At 39.4% G+C, this 17,638-nt stretch overlaps 2 protein-coding genes across 3 annotated transcripts; both read left to right on the top strand.

The window, feature by feature from the left end:
- The first annotated feature begins 5,101 nt into the window (after positions 1-5,101).
- On the top strand, positions 5,102-10,558 carry LOC124413444 (probable methylmalonate-semialdehyde dehydrogenase [acylating], mitochondrial). Of its 2 annotated transcripts, XM_046894010.1 has the most exons (7): positions 5,102-5,243; positions 6,246-6,327; positions 6,655-6,854; positions 6,933-7,011; positions 7,083-7,450; positions 8,358-9,065; positions 9,835-10,558. In XM_046894010.1, exons 1-7 carry the CDS (start codon positions 5,211-5,213, stop codon positions 9,934-9,936), a joined length of 1,572 nt encoding a protein of 523 aa, XP_046749966.1. In that variant the 5' UTR covers positions 5,102-5,210; the 3' UTR covers positions 9,937-10,558. The 2 variants fall into 2 exon arrangements, with proteins under 2 accessions (XP_046749966.1, XP_046749967.1); XM_046894011.1 differs by lacking the exon at positions 6,246-6,327 and having other exon boundaries at positions 5,125-5,243.
- A 285-nt stretch (positions 10,559-10,843) lies between these two features.
- Positions 10,844-14,920, top strand: LOC124413445. Its single transcript, XM_046894012.1, has 3 exons — positions 10,844-10,958; positions 11,907-12,676; positions 14,412-14,920. The coding sequence occupies exons 2-3, from the start codon at positions 11,936-11,938 to the stop codon at positions 14,622-14,624; spliced, it is 954 nt and encodes a 317-aa protein (XP_046749968.1). The 5' UTR covers positions 10,844-10,958; positions 11,907-11,935; the 3' UTR covers positions 14,625-14,920.
- Positions 14,921-17,638: the final 2,718 nt, after the last annotated feature.

The following is a 17,638-nucleotide window of genomic DNA, read 5'->3' as shown; positions in this document are numbered from 1 at the left end:
AATGTAGCCTAAGATCTGGCCAGAGGTTGTAGCTATCCATAGAAAAAAAAAGAATCGAAATCGGTTCATTGGTTTTGGAGTTACTCTACAGACGTTGAGTCGTGTACAGAGTGGATTCCTAACGACTGCATGGTCCGTCGTCTGCTTAAACTTAACGCGCACTCGCTACAATCCGACAAAAATTTAAACAACATTTCACCACGATGTATCTAGCCTAAAAAATTTTTTACAGCTGCTGTTGGTGTTGAACAGTTTTAAAAATTTTTTAGGTTACATTTAGATAAAGAATCTCGCATTGTGGTGCGTGCGCATTAAATTTTAGCAGACGACGGACGATTCGGTCGTCAGGAATTCATTCTCTGTATGTATAGGTGCGTAGAGAAGAGAAGAAGAGAAGAAGAGAAGATACCCTGAGGCATGTGGAATGCCTTGAATATTCCCAAAGTGCCTAAGCGCGTGCTTTGCGTTAGATATTCGTTTAATATTTGCCAGGATTTCCGAGAGTCCTGAGAAAATTGAGCAGCGAAAAAATTTGCGGAATAAAATTCACAAATTCTTTAATCATCGTCGTACCGCAGATAAAATGCTCCGATGGCTCTATTCGCTGTATACGAGACGTTAGATATTTTACCTGGCGACACACGTGGGATGATTATAATCGTATTTTGATTTGTTTGTTGTATTGTTATACCATATCTCTACGCAAGTTGAGCCGTAACTGCATCAAGACTTTTAATAGGCATCTACGGCATCGCGCATCCCGCTGTAAAACGTCTCCATTAAATTGCTTACACACGTTCGAATGATCGCCGCGACGATTCAAAGCGGCTGCAAACGTAGTCAGTCGTCTCGTCGGTCGGGTATATTTCGTTTTGAGAATGCTAACGAGTCGGGTTTAAGCGACGCGAAGCACGGCCATAAGAGCAGGTTCAGCATGCGCAACTTACAATATACATACCTACTTCTGTGTATACCTGGAGGAACGAATGTAAATGTGTTGCGGAGGATCCAGCGTGCGTGTCGGAATACTCAAATACGATATACCTGTAACTTCTTACGGCAGCTGGATTGTAATGTCATTTTTACCAACATGGCTGGTTGTACAATACCGCTTATATCGGATGAACGAGAAGAAATGGCGGGACGATAAATTGATTCGACAATTTTTCATTCAAAAATAAAGTTATTACCGGAGACTTTCGGGAATTCCGTTTTAATTTGTGAAAATTTTACACATTTTATACAAATTTTAATCAATGTGTATAGAATTCTAGGTAAAATCCGGGGAATTAATGTTTTTTCGTCAAAATTTATGTACGGTGTAATAATTATAGTTTTTTTTTTCCAGACAAGCAGAAAGAAACTTACATATATATAGCTTTAGTTTCCAGCGAATGGGTTATAAATTTCGATACAATATATAGGGACAATTTTGAAGAAATTGAAAGAGTTTTTAGATAAAAAATACACTTTCATCATGGATTGCTGGTTAGTATGATCGGGGTATGAAATATTTTTTTTACAGCGAAACGGAATTGAATCGAAGGAAATGAAAGACACTTAAGTGAGTGTAATACGACGGTGGGTGAAATATATAAGGAGGGGAATTAGAGGCGGGGTTATGCTATCAGGTACGACTACTTGAGGCACTGTAACGAGTTTTGTAACGCGCGTATTGCCGCGTGGAATATTAAGCCAGATTACGTATGCGTGGAGTTTTACTTTATGCGTAGGTTACACTATGCCTGTATGCCTACCGTAAATGCCAGGTAGTGTGTAACAGATACACGCAAACTTGACTTCTATACCGGCGACGCGTAGACTTGGTACAAAATAAAAAGAGAGAAAGAGAAGAAAGAAAGAAAGAAAAGAAGACTCTCTACACACATCGCTTAACGTTATAGGTGACACAACTTTCACAGCCATCTCCTTCACGGATCACCGCGTGTTTTTATAGGTACATCGTATGTATAGCATACGAGTACACCGAACGACGTATGCAGATACGATGTGAAATTTTGTTTTTTATCATACCGGCGACAATTCAATGTCGATTTATCCCAAGAATCGATTTTAAAAGCGAAAAATATCTTGCCATTTATGATTTTTACGGTGAAGCTGTGTACGTAAAACCGGAGCTCGCGTATGAATAATGCGGATACGAAAACGGATGATGGATTTAGGTAATCGAACTTTGTAATCTCAAAGAGAGAAGATGTCCTTTTCAAATTTCAAATGATGTTAGATATTTAGAAACCTGATAGATAAATTCATCCGTCTACTCGATCGTGGCACGAGGTATATATATAACGAGTTGTTTTTCCTTACGTTTGGAAAATGAAAGTGAGAGAGATCTCTGACTAATTTTATATGTTTTTAGGACAACGTTGAACCTCACAGCGCAGTGTTTCTTGATGGTTCAAGGTGGCTTGGCTTTTTAAAGTTGTATGTGTATAATAAGGATGATGCACTGAAGCCGAGGCAAAAACCCACCGATATTTCACTGCCAGACTACACGGTGAATCGCCCCTGGCATAAGTAGGCCAAAACCGAGGTGTATACGTCAATCGCGGTAACTTGTAAATATAAATTTATAGAGAAAAATTCTAAATAAAGAATTAATCCGAGCCTCTGTGAACTATGACGGATAAATTTCACGGTACTTCGGGTAATATCGTGTGGTATGACGATGAGATTAATACTCGGGGACTGATTGTAAGGAGTAACCGCATCGTGTTACAAAATGCATTGCGTTCATTAAATATTATTTATATACACATGTATATAGCATAGTCTGAGAAATAAATGATTACGTCTTACCGCAATTATTCAAGATATTTCACATCGCGAGCGATACAATTACTTTGTAATTCGTTCTCTCTCTCTCTCTCTTTCTTTTTACTACCCCTCTATTGGCCAATCGTTCGCAGGCCTTGAACATGTATGATAAACGCACTCGTGAGAAAAAGTAAAAAGAAAGAAAATGAATAATGAAGAGAAATAAATGACTCGAATGAAACAGGCTTGAACTTTAATCTCTACCGAATATATGCGCATGTCGTTCATTTTCCAAATATCGACCCGCGTGTAGTACTGCGTAATCTTATTTTGCGATTTCTACCGAATCGTAACATATTATGTACATAATGTTAGGCGTAACATGCGGGCATCGAGCCAGGCGTTAAACGCGGACTTCCCGATAAATAACAGCTGTTTCATTATTCAGGCTTTATCAATCCCAAGCCAAGAGTTATTCAAGTCATTAGCCAAATATTTATCTACATGTGCGAACCAAATTGTTATTCATAAACGAAAAGGAGAGAATTGAAATTATTTCAACAGATGGATGAAGGTTTGATCGTAAAACTTGGCTCAAAAAACTTTTTATACTACAGAGTAAAGCTAAAGATCATATTTTTAATAAAAGCTCTTATCAAATCCATTGATATGTTCATCGATTTTCTTGTCTGCTATTCGGTCTCCATTTATTCATAGTACTCATGATTGAATGTATAATTAAACTTGTTTATATTCGAAAGAGACTTTTTCTAAGGCGATAAAAACGTTTGTATAAAGTACAAAGTAGAAGAAAAAACAACAGCCGGCTGAGAGCGGAAGTAAAAGCTCGTATTGGAGACACATGTGAAACGGATTTAAAAGCAACTTTCATCATCTCTCTTTCTGGCAGATATTATACACCTACCAAACACATATATTGTATACATATATATTTCTTCTTTTTCGGTATTGAAATTATAAACTGCGGTTACAAAACCGTTAGTTATTAAATCTCGGGTGGAAAAGCTTGTACATACATACAAAACGATGCACCTCGCGATAACGTCTATCAGCGGTGTTATGACAAACGACCTAAACGGGTTATAATTTACCTCGAATTAAGAAAGTATTCAGAATCTCACATTAATTATTGCGACGGAACGGCGCCAAACGGATTGTGTCTTGTGCATTGATACATGACTCGTTTGTAGGCTTATATGTACACATATAAGTGTGTACACGAATAAATTCTCTCGTTTTTTGTTGATACGAGACCGGTTCTTAACTCTAAAAATGTCAGTGAATTATATCGAGAGTTTAATGGGAATGAAACGATATCGCATATTTTATACAATATTGCAGCAGCCTCGATGATCGAATCGCGATTTCGTATCAATATTGCCAATTTTCAAAAGGCTTCAATTTTTAAAACACGTGTCTCCATCTGCTGTTTGTCTGAGTAGGTAGATGGATAACCGACGATGTTCTTCACTACAGGCTTCCGGTTCCATTGGAATTTATTCTATAATACGTAAAAAAAAGTCTTACAGAAAATATTCTATAAGATTTTTTCCCATGGAAAGTTTATTTTTCAAAGTGCGGTACTACAGTCAATATTCATCTTGGCATCATAAACATAATCTTTTTTTTTACAGTAATCCTATTTTACAGAGTGCGATTTTGCAGAAATATTATTCCACAGAATGAAAATCCTACAGAGTTTATTTCTGTAGAAAGTGATGCCCAACTTATTTTAGCTTTCGAGGTGATACAGCCAGCTTCTGCGTTCTTATCAGGAGATCGTGTTCCATGGTTTTAGATATTACTTGACTTATTATTATCATCTTTAGATAATTTCTCTGCAAAGACGAAATCTGTAAGATTTCCATTCCGTAGTCTCGCACTTTGTGGAATGAAATTTCTGTAGAATATTCTCTGTAGGACTATAACTCGGTAGAACAGATTTCTGTATAACCGGTCCATCCCCCTTGGATGACTCGACGGATAAGTTACCATCGTCGTTGGTAACAGGCCAGAACGGATGTCGTAACGAACGTTGTTTCGAAACGGAGCTATATCGTTCGCCTCGCTTGAATTGCAGATTAAATTATTAGCAATTGAGATTTTCGACTAGCTAAAAGCGGTCATGGCATGCATTGTTCAAAATGTGTAAATACGGTATCGAAAATGTGTGTACTTGGTTTCGTCGAGACGGCGAGCACAGTCGGTCTTCGCGTACGTCGCAAAGTGGGGACTAAATCATATGCGGCATTATCGGTCCTGAAAACATCGGCGGTTCGTGACGTCAGTGGACCGACGTATAACCCGGCTAACATAAATAGTCCCGCGCATTGATTAGACGAACAAGGCCAACCGCTGCTCGAACTCTGTTCCAGTTGATCAGAATTCGCCAGAGGAATCACATCGCCGCGATGTCACGCCTCGCCAAAATATCAATATGCGAGGTAATTCGACCATACCTAATGAAATTAAATTCACTATCGGCAATTCGCGTGTGAGGAAATACTGTTACTTATTATATTTTACTCTTGCATCATAAGCAAAGTCAGTGCCAAGCTACTAACATAGTAACATGATGGTGACTGAACGGCTTGTAGTCTGCGATTGTAGTAAATTGTTTCGAATTCATTAAGATGTGTTCGCGAATTTTAATCCATGCAATTCGCTCGCCGAAATTCGGTTTCTTTACGTTTACTTTTAATGCCGCGGAATGTCCGAGGCCGCGTGTCTGACAGACTAGATTATTTTTGTAAAGTCTTGTTATAATCACGGCCACGTCATTTTGCCTAGTCAGCTGGTCGTTTTTCGCGGTATTTTTTTCACCTTCAAATTTAACGCATCGAGCATCCGCTCTTGCGATTTCAAGTTCAGGGACAGCGATTTCAGATTAGAGAATTCAACTGATATTTCAATTCTCGTATACGTATCTCGCTCACAAGCGTTATGTAATATGATTCCTTGACGTATCAGTTCTTGTTTTAAGATTTTTTTTCATACCTCACTATCGCGTCATATACTATAGGCTTTAGGGCCATTCCAGGGGTTTGTTATCAACAAGAGAAAACGAAACTTGCCAAGTATAATATGCAAGGTGAAAATTTGACACCAACTGATATCCACAAAAAAATCAGTCGTATAATTAAAAGATTTTAGAAATTATTTCTAAAAATAATTCTCATTTCTGACAGTAACAGTTACATCTATAGAATAAACAGAAGTCGATTATTAAGCATTTTGGGATAATTTATGTTAGTTTTTCTCTTTCCGAGACTTAGACTCGTTTATCACTACATCGCCTCATGTTGTTTGTTGAGATGCTCAAGCCTGGCACTAAAGCTCTGACTGATAGCGGCGATCTCATTAAGCTCCCTTTTAGCAACAATTGATAAAGAAACATGTTTACCGTAAGATTTCTTTAATTTTAAGTAACGATTTTTTTCTTTCAGCTAAAGAACAGTGCGAGGTCTTTCAGCTCCGCTGGTTCCCTCGCGCCAGCTGTCAAAATGTACGTGAATGGAAAATTCATAGGTGAGAATACGACGATGCGATTACCGATCAACGCCTCTGTGCAATCAAACTTGCAGTATTCTGATCAATAATGATCCATTTATGATCGGGTTTAGATATCAACCAGATTGCATTCAATTAACACCTTTCCTCCGGTAATTGTTGGCTTCAAGTATCGAATTCCCAATTACTGGCTAATTCCTCACGCGATTCGATCAAGGGTAAATGGAACTGGTATACAAATATGTTTTCCCCTTGGAAACGGAAATGGTTTGAACGTGCCCGAGATGGATTAACGCCCCTTAGCCAATCAGTAGGATTGTAATTCATAATAATTTTCTTCGCCAGACTCGAAGACATCGGAATTCATCGACGTCCACAACCCGGCTACTAACGAGGTTGTCTGCAGGACACCAAAATCGACGAAAACCGAAATGGAGAGCGCAGTAGAGTCGGCGAAAGCCGCCTACGAGAAATGGCGATGGAGTAGCATCGTGACGCGTCAACAGGTCATGCTCAAGTACCAAGCTCTGATCAGAGCAAACATGGTCAGTCCCCGCATCTTGCATTCTCAATCGTAGATTTTCAATCACTTGCATATCTAACGAGAGAACAAATATTCGCAGAAAAGAATTGCCGAGAACATTGTCGAAGAGAATGGAAAGACGATGATCGATGCGGAGGGTGACGTGCTGCGTGGACTTCGTGAGTAAAAATCCTCCCTTTCCAACAAAAAAAAAAAAAAAAAAAAAATTCATGCTTTCCTCGACTTTCAGAGGTCGTTGAGAACTGCGCTGGGATTCCGTCTCTCCTCCTCGGGGAAACCATGCCGAACATAGCAACAGACATGGACACGATTTCGTACCGTCTTCCATTGGGCGTGACTGCGGCGATCTGCCCATTCAATTTCCCCGCGATGATTCCACTCTGGTCAATACCGGTTTCCGTCGCCTGCGGCAACGCGGTTATCATAAAACCATCCGAGAGAGTTCCCGGGGCCACGATGATCCTCGCAGAGTTATTCGCCGAGGCTGGAGCGCCGCCAGGCATCCTCAACATCATTCACGGGCAACACGAAGCCGTTGATTTCATATGCGAACATCCGGACATCAAGGCCATCTCTTTCGTCGGTTCGGACCAGGCCGTGAGTACAGGGCGATGGTTTTGCACATAATAGCTCATTGTCCTCAGAGGTTATAAACTCTTGTTAACATATTCTTGAGCCCATTGATCCCCCTGTTAATAGATGCATCGTATAGACCTTATAGTCTGTACAATGTTGAAGTTTTGATTGTGGCTCACTAATTGGGTTCTCGAGTTGACGAAACTGCGTTTGGGTACAGTTTATTCTTATCAATGTATAGCATTATCATAGTTTCTAAGGGGTTTCGATTATCTATTACGAAAAGCCTCTATTTTCGTAAACTATTTCCTTCATATACTATTTCGTGTTTTCGGAGTTAACAGAGTTACCTTCAAGTATGGGCTCTAATAAAATGAAATTTCGTTGTACGTGCTTCCAGCAATCTCTGTTACGTAAATTGGCAGGGAGATACACCGTATCAGATACACTGGTTGAACTCATCCCGCAATTTATGATAGTTTAGTGTCGGAACAAACGTACAACAAGTATATATATGTAATAATGTCCCTGAAGCAACAGTCTTTCACAACTGCAATAAAGAGTCGTCAGCAAAACTCAGATACGATCCATACGTCTGACATCGGGTTACACTGAAAATAATTACGTCAAAGTATGAGCTTAGCATTGGTTTAGCTACATTGTTGAAGAAGCTATGTTGATTTCAAGAATTACTTTTAAAAAATTTGTCAATGTAATGTACGGGAATAATTTAAAGCGTTCATGAGCAATATTGTTAAACACAATGAAATTTACACAAAAAGTTTCACAATAATGGTGATAAAATTGAGCGAAAATTGTTCATTGCGGAAGTGATGTGGAACAATTTTCGTGGCTAATTCTGATATTCAAAATCGAGACCGAATTACGGTCTGCAGACATTTTTCCTACAATGTAAAATTCTTTTCAGGGTAAATACATCTACAAACAGGGTTCCGCCCACGGTAAGAGGGTGCAGTGTAACCTCGGGGCGAAAAACCACTGCGTGGTGATGCCGGACGCTAACAAGAACAAAACCATAAGTCAGATCGTCGGGGCAGCTTTCGGGGCTGCGGGTCAGCGTTGCATGGCTTTGTCGACGGCGATTTTCGTGGGAAAGTCGCAGGAGTGGATCGCCGACATCGTCAGCGCTGCTAAGGGCCTCAAAGTGAACGCTGGGCATGTTCCAGGCGCCGATTTGGGCCCGGTGATATCGCCGCAGAGCAAGCAGCGCATCCTCGACATCCTCGACGCCGACCTGAAGAAGGGTGCCACCCTTCCCCTTGACGGAAGAGGCGTCGAGGTGCCGGGATTCGAGAAGGGCAACTTCGTCGGGCCGACCGTCATCTCCGGCGTTAAACTCGACATGCGTTGCTACAAGGAGGAGATTTTCGGCCCTGTTCTTGTCTGCATTAACGCCGACACTCTGGATCAGGCCATCGACATCATCAACGCCAATCCGTATGGAAATGGCACTGCCATTTTCACGACCAATGGTGCAACCGCCAGGAGCTTCACCCATCGGGCCGACGTCGGTCAGGTTGGCATTAACGTTCCGATTCCGGTACCGCTTCCCATGTTCAGCTTCACCGGGAGCAGAGCCTCATTCCTTGGAGATAATAATTTCTATGGGAAATCCGTGAGTACATGAGATGTTTATCTGCTTTCGAAATGGAGACTTGATATTGTCTTTTGTATTCATTAAGAGAATGCAGTTTGTCGCTTTATCAGTTCTTCTGCACTATAAATATGAATTCTGTTATCCTTCAAAGATTAAAACTAGTCTCGAAGTATTTCGACTTTGATTTGAATGTATGTACAAAGGTACGCGATCTTTTGCAAGTCTTTGGACTATTAATAAGACGCAGAGTATTTTTTGATTCGTAATTTTACTCAAAATGTCTGAAATTTCGATTATAAATCATGCAAAGGACTTTGTACTACGCAGAGTTATAAATATCCGTTGAGTGGATTCAAAAACTTACGTCCTTTTCAACTGTTACAATTTTTAGAGAATTCGCGAATATTTAAAATGGCTAAGAAATATGAAAAGTTGTTTATGGACATAATCGATGTTTTTTTTCTGATCTTTATACTTTTACGAACAACATTTTAACACACATAATAAATCGATTGCAAAGCAAGTTTCGATGAAAATGACTAACTTCTATTGTCCATGATACGGTAGAAGGTTACATGATTCATTTTTGGTAAAGGAATGAAATAAACGACAAATTTTTTAACCTATCTCACAGGGACCAATAAAACATGAATCCAGCAATACATTTAAACACGAGGTTGAAATGAAAAAGAATAAAAGAGGTTCCCATAACTAATAATCTCTATCGATGTAATTCTCCAAAATATCACGAAATGAAACTGAGATAATTCTGATAACGTTTTCGCAGGGAATTAACTTCCTCACGCAGACGAAGACGGTCACGCAGCTCTGGCCCTCGGCGGATGCGACGCACGTAACATCGGCGACTGCAATGCCCACGATAAATTGAAAACGAAAATAAATAATTGATAAGAAAACAAGGAGACGATATTCCGAAAAGGCTGATACTGTTGGGTACCGAATTAATTTTTTTTTTCTGATGTACAGAGCGACCGAAGGTTGCGTAACATGGATTATAAAACCGTCTGCGTGCAGACAATAGATTTATATTTACTAACATGGATTTAAGCAGGCACAAGTGTGGATAGGCGCAGCACTTGGTACCAAGTCGAACCACAACCAGCATTCAGCTGGTCTGACGCTGGTAAATATTAAATCGATTCCGCAGAAAGTTTAATTCCTTAAGCAACGTTGAAAGGAGGCGGAATAGAAACACGCGGAAAAACTTTATTCCGGGTAGGAGATCCGAAGGTCCTTTGAAAATCAATTCATACCAAAATAACACCTCAGTCCTGTCACTGATATACCAAAGATACGCATGCAAAGTACGGCCACGGTAGAGAACTAAGTTCATTCGTTTTATCACACGATAAGGTCTTCCATTTAGATATACATACACAATGTACATATATTTAGGTATAATACGGAGCTGTAACTAACTCACGGATTTCATTCTCCGATATTTCCAAATGATGTAAAAGCGTATTTTTGTTATACTAATAAATTTGTTGGAATAATATTATTGACGAGAGATTGATTTTGTTTTTCTGTAACATTAAAATATCCTCGTATCCGGCGTTTGCTAAAAATCGTTGAAAATTTTAATCCTTCATTAATAATGCGTATTTACATCCCAACCTTAAGGTCGGATTTTATTCACGATCTTTCTGTAATCTGTTAACTCGCGTGTACGCAGTTTACGTTATAAATTGAAAGGTGTAAATATAAGAGGGCTTGCAGAGGCGCAAGCGCGTTCTATTCCTCCCTTGAAGATCGAGTCTGCGCATTTTCATGGCAGAATTTTCTCAGGCGAGGTTCAGCCTGTCCCGGAGAAACACGTTCGTTTTGAGGACCAGTGTGGAAAATTTTTTTTAACCAGAAGAATCTCGCCACCCTTCGTTGAGACGTACTGTAAGTTTTTCCTTCCACACACAATTCGTTTTTTTCGATATTTACGCTGAGAACCTTATTACAATCTTTGCGTTTAGTATCAAAATAGCATTTAGCTATCGCTCTGTCAGTTTCACGACGAATATCTCTCTTAGCGTAGAGTCAAACGACTCAGGAAAATCTTGTCGCATCTTACTTTTCGTTTGTTTTCATTTTTCTCGCGGAATATAGGCTCAGTGAGAGACGCGTTACTAGATTGCAGTCTACAAACCAACGAGCACTAATCTCTACCGATTCCTTTCTTCCTGTAATTTATCTTTCACATAAAAATTGACGAGAAAGTCACGATTTTTATTTTTTTTCAACTTTAAATCGATAGAAGAACAAACATATCTTATCTACGTTTCGTGACAGCTGATGTACGGCTCAAGGACTTTTTGGGGACACATTGCCTAAACTCGATAAAATTGGGAAAACACAATCCGTCAATGGCTTTACAAGTAAGAGAAAACACTTTCTTCTCTCACCGAAGACCATATGTTCGGGAAATCTGAGTCCTGGACCTTCTGGTGTTGCGGGATTCGCAAAAGATGCAATTAGGGAAAAAAAAATGTCATCTCAGTGGGTAGAGAAATCAAACCAACTGGCAATTCTCGTTCTCACCCCTTAGCAGGTGCATCCGTAACACGGATGGGTAGTTTTTCGCGTGACCGCGATAAGCATCGGTGGTGTCGTTATTCGTTCTTCATAAAGCGGCGGTTAGGAAATAGAAGTGTCAACTTCGAATGAAAGGCTGTATCGTTGGCAGGACTGCTATGAATTGCAAATTTGTATTTGATCCCGGTTTCAGAGTGTACAACACGTCCGAGCACACAAAGTGTACGAGGATAATAGCTGGCCACTCACAATCAGTCTCGCTATATACCTAAGCAACGTCGTTTAAAACCGATGTGGTGAAATTATCCGCAGGTGAAGCGGGTCGCAGACGGAAGCAAAATATGTACAAGACAGTGCGAAAGGGCGACGCGTCTCTTCAGTACACCATCTTACCCCAAACCGATCAGTTCAATGCCGCCGCAGGATTTTCGCCGGCAGTCTCGAGCAAGGCGAAACCGATGGTCCTCAGGTGCACGATGGCGCTTGTCGTGGCGCTGATAATCCTCTCCTGCATCGCGACCCCTTTTCTGATTAATCAGAAGGACCACAACCTGTTCGCGAGCACGATGTTGAGCATGGAAAGAGCCGAGGTCAGTATTCGGAAAAACGGGACCAAAACTGACGCCGAAGACGTCGTCACGGACAAGCAGGACGTTAAGCTCGAAGAGGAGAGAAATCGCGACGAGCTTCCGGCGATGCCGGAGGAAAATGGCCTCCTTGGGACTTCCGCGCCGAGTTCAACTCCTCTGAGCTTGTCGACGACCACGACGTTCTTCTCGACACAGCAGCAGACGTCCTCGGCCTCGTCGACCGTCTTCAGGTCGTCCGCGAACCCTTCGTCCTCGACCGAGGTCCCCAGGAAGCTACCCCGGGTGACCCTGAAGCTTAGAGAAAACGAAACCATACCGCAAATGTACATGAAGGCTGGCATCGCCTCGTACAAGAAGGGCAACATCACGACTAGCGTTCTCGCGCATGGACTCAGCCTCGAAGGACTCATCTTTAAGACTCCGGAGGGCACGATCAAACCCTGGCCGCAAAAATGGTCCTTTACTGATCCGTCGTCTTACCTTCAGTGGAAGGTGAGTGCTTTTCCTTGTTTGCATCGTTGAATGGTATAGGTATTGCTGTTTCCTTTCACATGGGACGAGTTTGGACAAAGTTCAAAGAAAATTAGGCTGTTATGTATCGTTTGTTCATTTTTTGTAACGATGGAGCAGGTTTATGATGCAGGAAAAAAGTTCGTCGGAGAAAAAAATGATGAATTTGAAAAAAAATGTCTTCTTTTTCAATAACATCAAAACCATTAAACATTTCTATTTTCTTCACACACCACGGTGGTATACTTTGTCTGATTTTCAGAGATTATGGCTGTGTTTGATGTGTTGTAACCTATACCATGATCTTATAAATTTGTTTTTGTAGTTTCAACAGTTGAGGAAAAAATTCATCTCGCATTATTTATGGGGAATTTATTAACAACGTAAAAATTTATAATTGATCAGACTGGAAGGAATGGTAGGTTTGTTGCACCGAAGCAGTCGTAAACTGATTCAATCACTCTAAAATGATTAATAAATCGTCCTGTTGAATCCAACCGTAACTTCAGTTTCAATTTGCGGTCCTGGAAATAATATAGTTCACGTATTTCGCAGTATTATTTAACGATGATGCTTACTAAGAAGCAGAAAACGGATACCTCAGTATACTTGACAGAAACAAGCTTTTATATCCATACTCTCAGACGAGTTTATTGGATATACTGATAGTATCATAAATCGATTTCATTCGAGTATAAGAAAATCTCCTGAGAAGCGAACCTTTGTTATGTAGAAGCTGCTCATAAAATTCGGTAAAGAGAATGATTCGTCGCGACTCTTGAGTCGTTAATTTTGCGATAACATCAAGACATTTGTGCAACGGAAAAAGCGTAAAATTATTTGGACCGCTAAGTAAAACTGTATAACCTTTCTAAGCAAATTTCGCATAGTTAGAAACGATCTCTAAGCATTTTTACAAGAAAAAGAAGAAAAGAAAAGCGTGCAATCTAATTGCTTCCATTTATGTCCTTAGTATGTTTGGAAATACTAGAAGTATCGTCCAATACATGGAAAAATCCGAATGAAAAACTTGAGTATTCCGTGAAGATTGTGTCGCGAAATTTTGCAAACTTCCAGCACTTTCAGTCGCAAAGTGACGGGGGACTTAAACTTTTGATGAATTATTCATCCGGAGGGTTTCTTCCACTCGATATCAGCATTAAATTTATCAAAAATCTTTCGTTACCGTTTCACATCTTACTAATTATCTAACCCTAAATGTTCCATTGCTGGGATTGGACGTATCGGATATGGCATCCAGTTTTTCCACCTCGAAATGTAACATTGCCCGATGTCCTCAACCCTTGAAACATCTGTCACTTTTCCCTCGTGCAAAAGAGGGAAATTGCTGAATCTTATCCCCTTCGATATCCGAGTAACCGCGAGCACTGCAAATAAGTGTCCAGATAAGCGGTGTATATACCTGATTCCAAACGGAACTTGAATGCGAATCGGGTGTTTGTACGATGTGCGAGAATCTGCCTTCAGGATCGTAGACGAAGCGAAGCTCTTGATAGATATGTCGGTTCATTGAACGAGAGGCCGACTCCAGGCGTGGAATCTGAATGCTCCTGATCGTGCATGGCCAGGTTCAACTTGGGTGTATCGATCATGTTGCGGCAGAGAAAAGCATAGCATTAAGCCGTGGCTGGGTCGATAGTATGTACCTGAAACGGAAGTACCAGCCTGCAGCTGTTTAGGGTATCGACTGTTTCAGGGAATCCGGCAAGTTCCAAGGATGGTCTACTTCATCATCGGCGGACTGGCAGCCCTCGCGATCCTCAGCGTAATCCTGATGACCTACGTCCAGTGGAGGGCGTCGCGACGCCTTCAACGAAGGAACGTCGAGGTCCTGGAGATCGAGAGCCAGGAGGAGGACGAGTCGACGCTTCTCGGTCCGGAGACTCGCGAGGGTGTCGATAAGGAGTAAATCGTGCGAAATTTTTCCAGATTCATTTGATTCGCATGTTTTTACAAACACAGAGATATCCACACATACACACACACAAACACACACACACACACACACACCCGTTAGAGTGAGGGTCTTCCACGCGCCTTGGTCTTCAAGGGTCTTAGCGACGGTGTGCATGATGTACGTTACGTTCATCCCGGTTCCAATGTTATGTGCGACAATTCGTTTGTCGAGTTGCAAATTAAGGCGGTGTACGTATACCAGTTTAGAGGGTTGAAAAAGCGTGGGAATTTTCGCAATTTCTAACACGAATATCATCCTTTTCATTTCATTAAAAAGTGTATGGATCGACCTTAAAACATATTTTATTTTTATTATATTTAATTAATAGTAAGCATTATTGTTATTGACAATAAAGTCGATCATTTCGTTCGGTGATATGTTTTGCGGTCCGACGGTATCTCAAAACTAACTTGAACGATTCACTTCAAGCTTGGAGACAGCATTTTTGGACAGTTTATACTACTTTCTTGGAGGAAATATAAATTTTGACCCGTTTTTGAGATACAGAAATGGTTGACGGTATATTAAATAATAATACAGCCTATTAATTGATTTTAATAAAAAGAAAAATGACGCACATACTTTTGAATAGAACAAACTCGAATCGAATTTAATAATTGGCTGTTGGCCTGTGAAATGGCAAAATTCACCCAATTTTCAGCCGTCTAATCGTATACAATAATATCCACCCTCTTAAGTGAAATGCAGCGGTAACAGGGCGAGGACAAATCACTACATACTGCTTGAAAAGCGAGAGAAAATAAATAAAAATAAATCAAATAATTGTTAAATTAACATACTATTAATGTAATCTAAGAAAACGGTTCTTCATGCTCAACTGTTTTTTACGTATGTACATTACTACTATTGTATACATATATACTTATATGTAACATAATTATGTTTAACATGCATAGGACATTACTGTTCCGCTTAATCAAAGCTAATATCTTTACGAGCGACTCCGGCTATATCAGCTCTGATAATTGTAATAACATTGCAATATGTGTAATTTTTGAGTGTGTTTTCTCGCTTAGGCGTTTGAAATATTGTACTGCACAGGTGGTGATGACGGTATTATTATTATTTTGAAAAAGCCACGACTGCTTCCGGAATTTGTATAAATTCGTATGATCGATTTTTCCTAGGATTTGTCACATTGTCGAGTCAAAAGTTCCTTAAACGAGGTAAAAATTTATTCATAATATGCACAGGAATTTTTGTGGTATACGTTATCGTGGAATACGATTGTTTTTTATTGATCCTGAAGATTGAACCACTGACTTCTGAACTGAAAAACCAGTAACCAAAAATTAAAGACAGAGAGAATGAGACAGAAAGAGATCTAGAGATTGAGATAACGGCAGGATGTAATTACACATCGCCGGGGGTGCAAGTGAAACAATTTTAGAATCTAAGGTCTAACACAATAAAGTATAAAAATTGACTTTGTAATAAGTATTTCGTGATACTGTGTCGATAAGTTATAAATTTCGAAATGAGCGATCAGGACTCGGTTGTTTGTTTCTATTCGTTAGATTTAGCAGCACGTATAATATACATGGTATATACCTAGATAGTTTCAGCTCGGTACAGAATAAGTTTTTGACATTTTCCCTTTTTTTTGCGTTATTGCTTGAACGTGGTGAAACTTCTCCGTCGTCCTTATTCTCCAGGGAAGAAATGACGTGAAGGTGTAAAAAAAAAGAGGTGATTTACGATAGCGAAATCCTTGGATCAGGCGAGAACTGGTTATAACTGGACGTGGTCAAGTTCACCAAACTTTTTATATCGTATTAATTATTTCATAGTGTAAATTTTCGTACAAAATAATGTTCGATGCGTTTTCAGAACGAGGAAAAAAACAAACAAAAAAAAAAAAACAAAAACAAAAACAAAACAAATCCATGGTAGTAAACAAGCAGAGGGGGAAAAAAAATAATAAACAATTGTCGAAGTGAAGCGCAAAACAAAAACAAAACAAAGTAATTAGAAAGAGAATAAAAAACAAAACGAGAAAAAAAAAAGACAAAAAACAAACAAATGCGATGTAATTAAAATCACCAAAAAAATAAAAAGACAAAGAATAAAGAAAAAATACGGTTATAGTTTCTATTTTGAATATTATATTTTTTTAACTTGATTAATTTTTGACTTCCAAGAGTTATTAATAAAAGTAAATAACATAATAATAACTGTTGTAATATTAATTACGATATAACAAACCAACAAATTATTGTATATATCCCGCGAGTCAAGGGGACGTAACAGAGCGTCGAAATCGTTCGGATCCGGTTTTAGGTATAATAGCAGTTTACTTTTTACTTTTCTGTGAAGTGGAAAACGTAAAAAAAGTACTGATTTTCGGCCAAGAATGTCGAGCGTTGTAAAACAACGACTAGAAGGCTATTGGGAAGAGATAAAAATAGAAATTGATATGCTCTTAAGGTTTAATAATTATTACAACACCGCACAGTGTAGTTTATCCACCTAACTAGGTAAGAAGAATTTTTCACTGATACAAGAAAGTGTTCATTTATTGTTTTTTCGAAAAAAAGAAGTGAATAAATTCGGATCGACTGTAGTTGTTTCAACTAGCTCATAGATGAACGTAATCACGTATGAGGCAATCGAAATTAACGAATAAATCGGATTACATAATTATCGAAAATGTTTAAAATAATTGTCCCGCAAAAACTTTTACACTCGCAGTCAATATCGCGTCGATGAAAATAACTGACAGCAGTGATTGCGTATCACGAATCCGCATACGAATCGATGAAATTCAAACCTCTGTTACGTTACTTCGATTTCCTATTAGCTAGCTTAGGTAGGCAAAATAATAATTATTACATTATACATGTACATACATGATTAAAATCACGTATCATAATAATTAAACATATAATTATGATATGTATATTATATATAGTTATCGATTACGGTGTTTATTAAAGAAAGCTAGG

Source organism: Diprion similis, chromosome 12 (genome assembly GCF_021155765.1).
Source record: "Diprion similis isolate iyDipSimi1 chromosome 12, iyDipSimi1.1, whole genome shotgun sequence".
In the NCBI taxonomy this organism is placed as follows: domain Eukaryota; kingdom Metazoa; phylum Arthropoda; class Insecta; order Hymenoptera; family Diprionidae; genus Diprion; species Diprion similis.
This window is presented reverse-complemented; position numbering and strand designations above follow the sequence as displayed.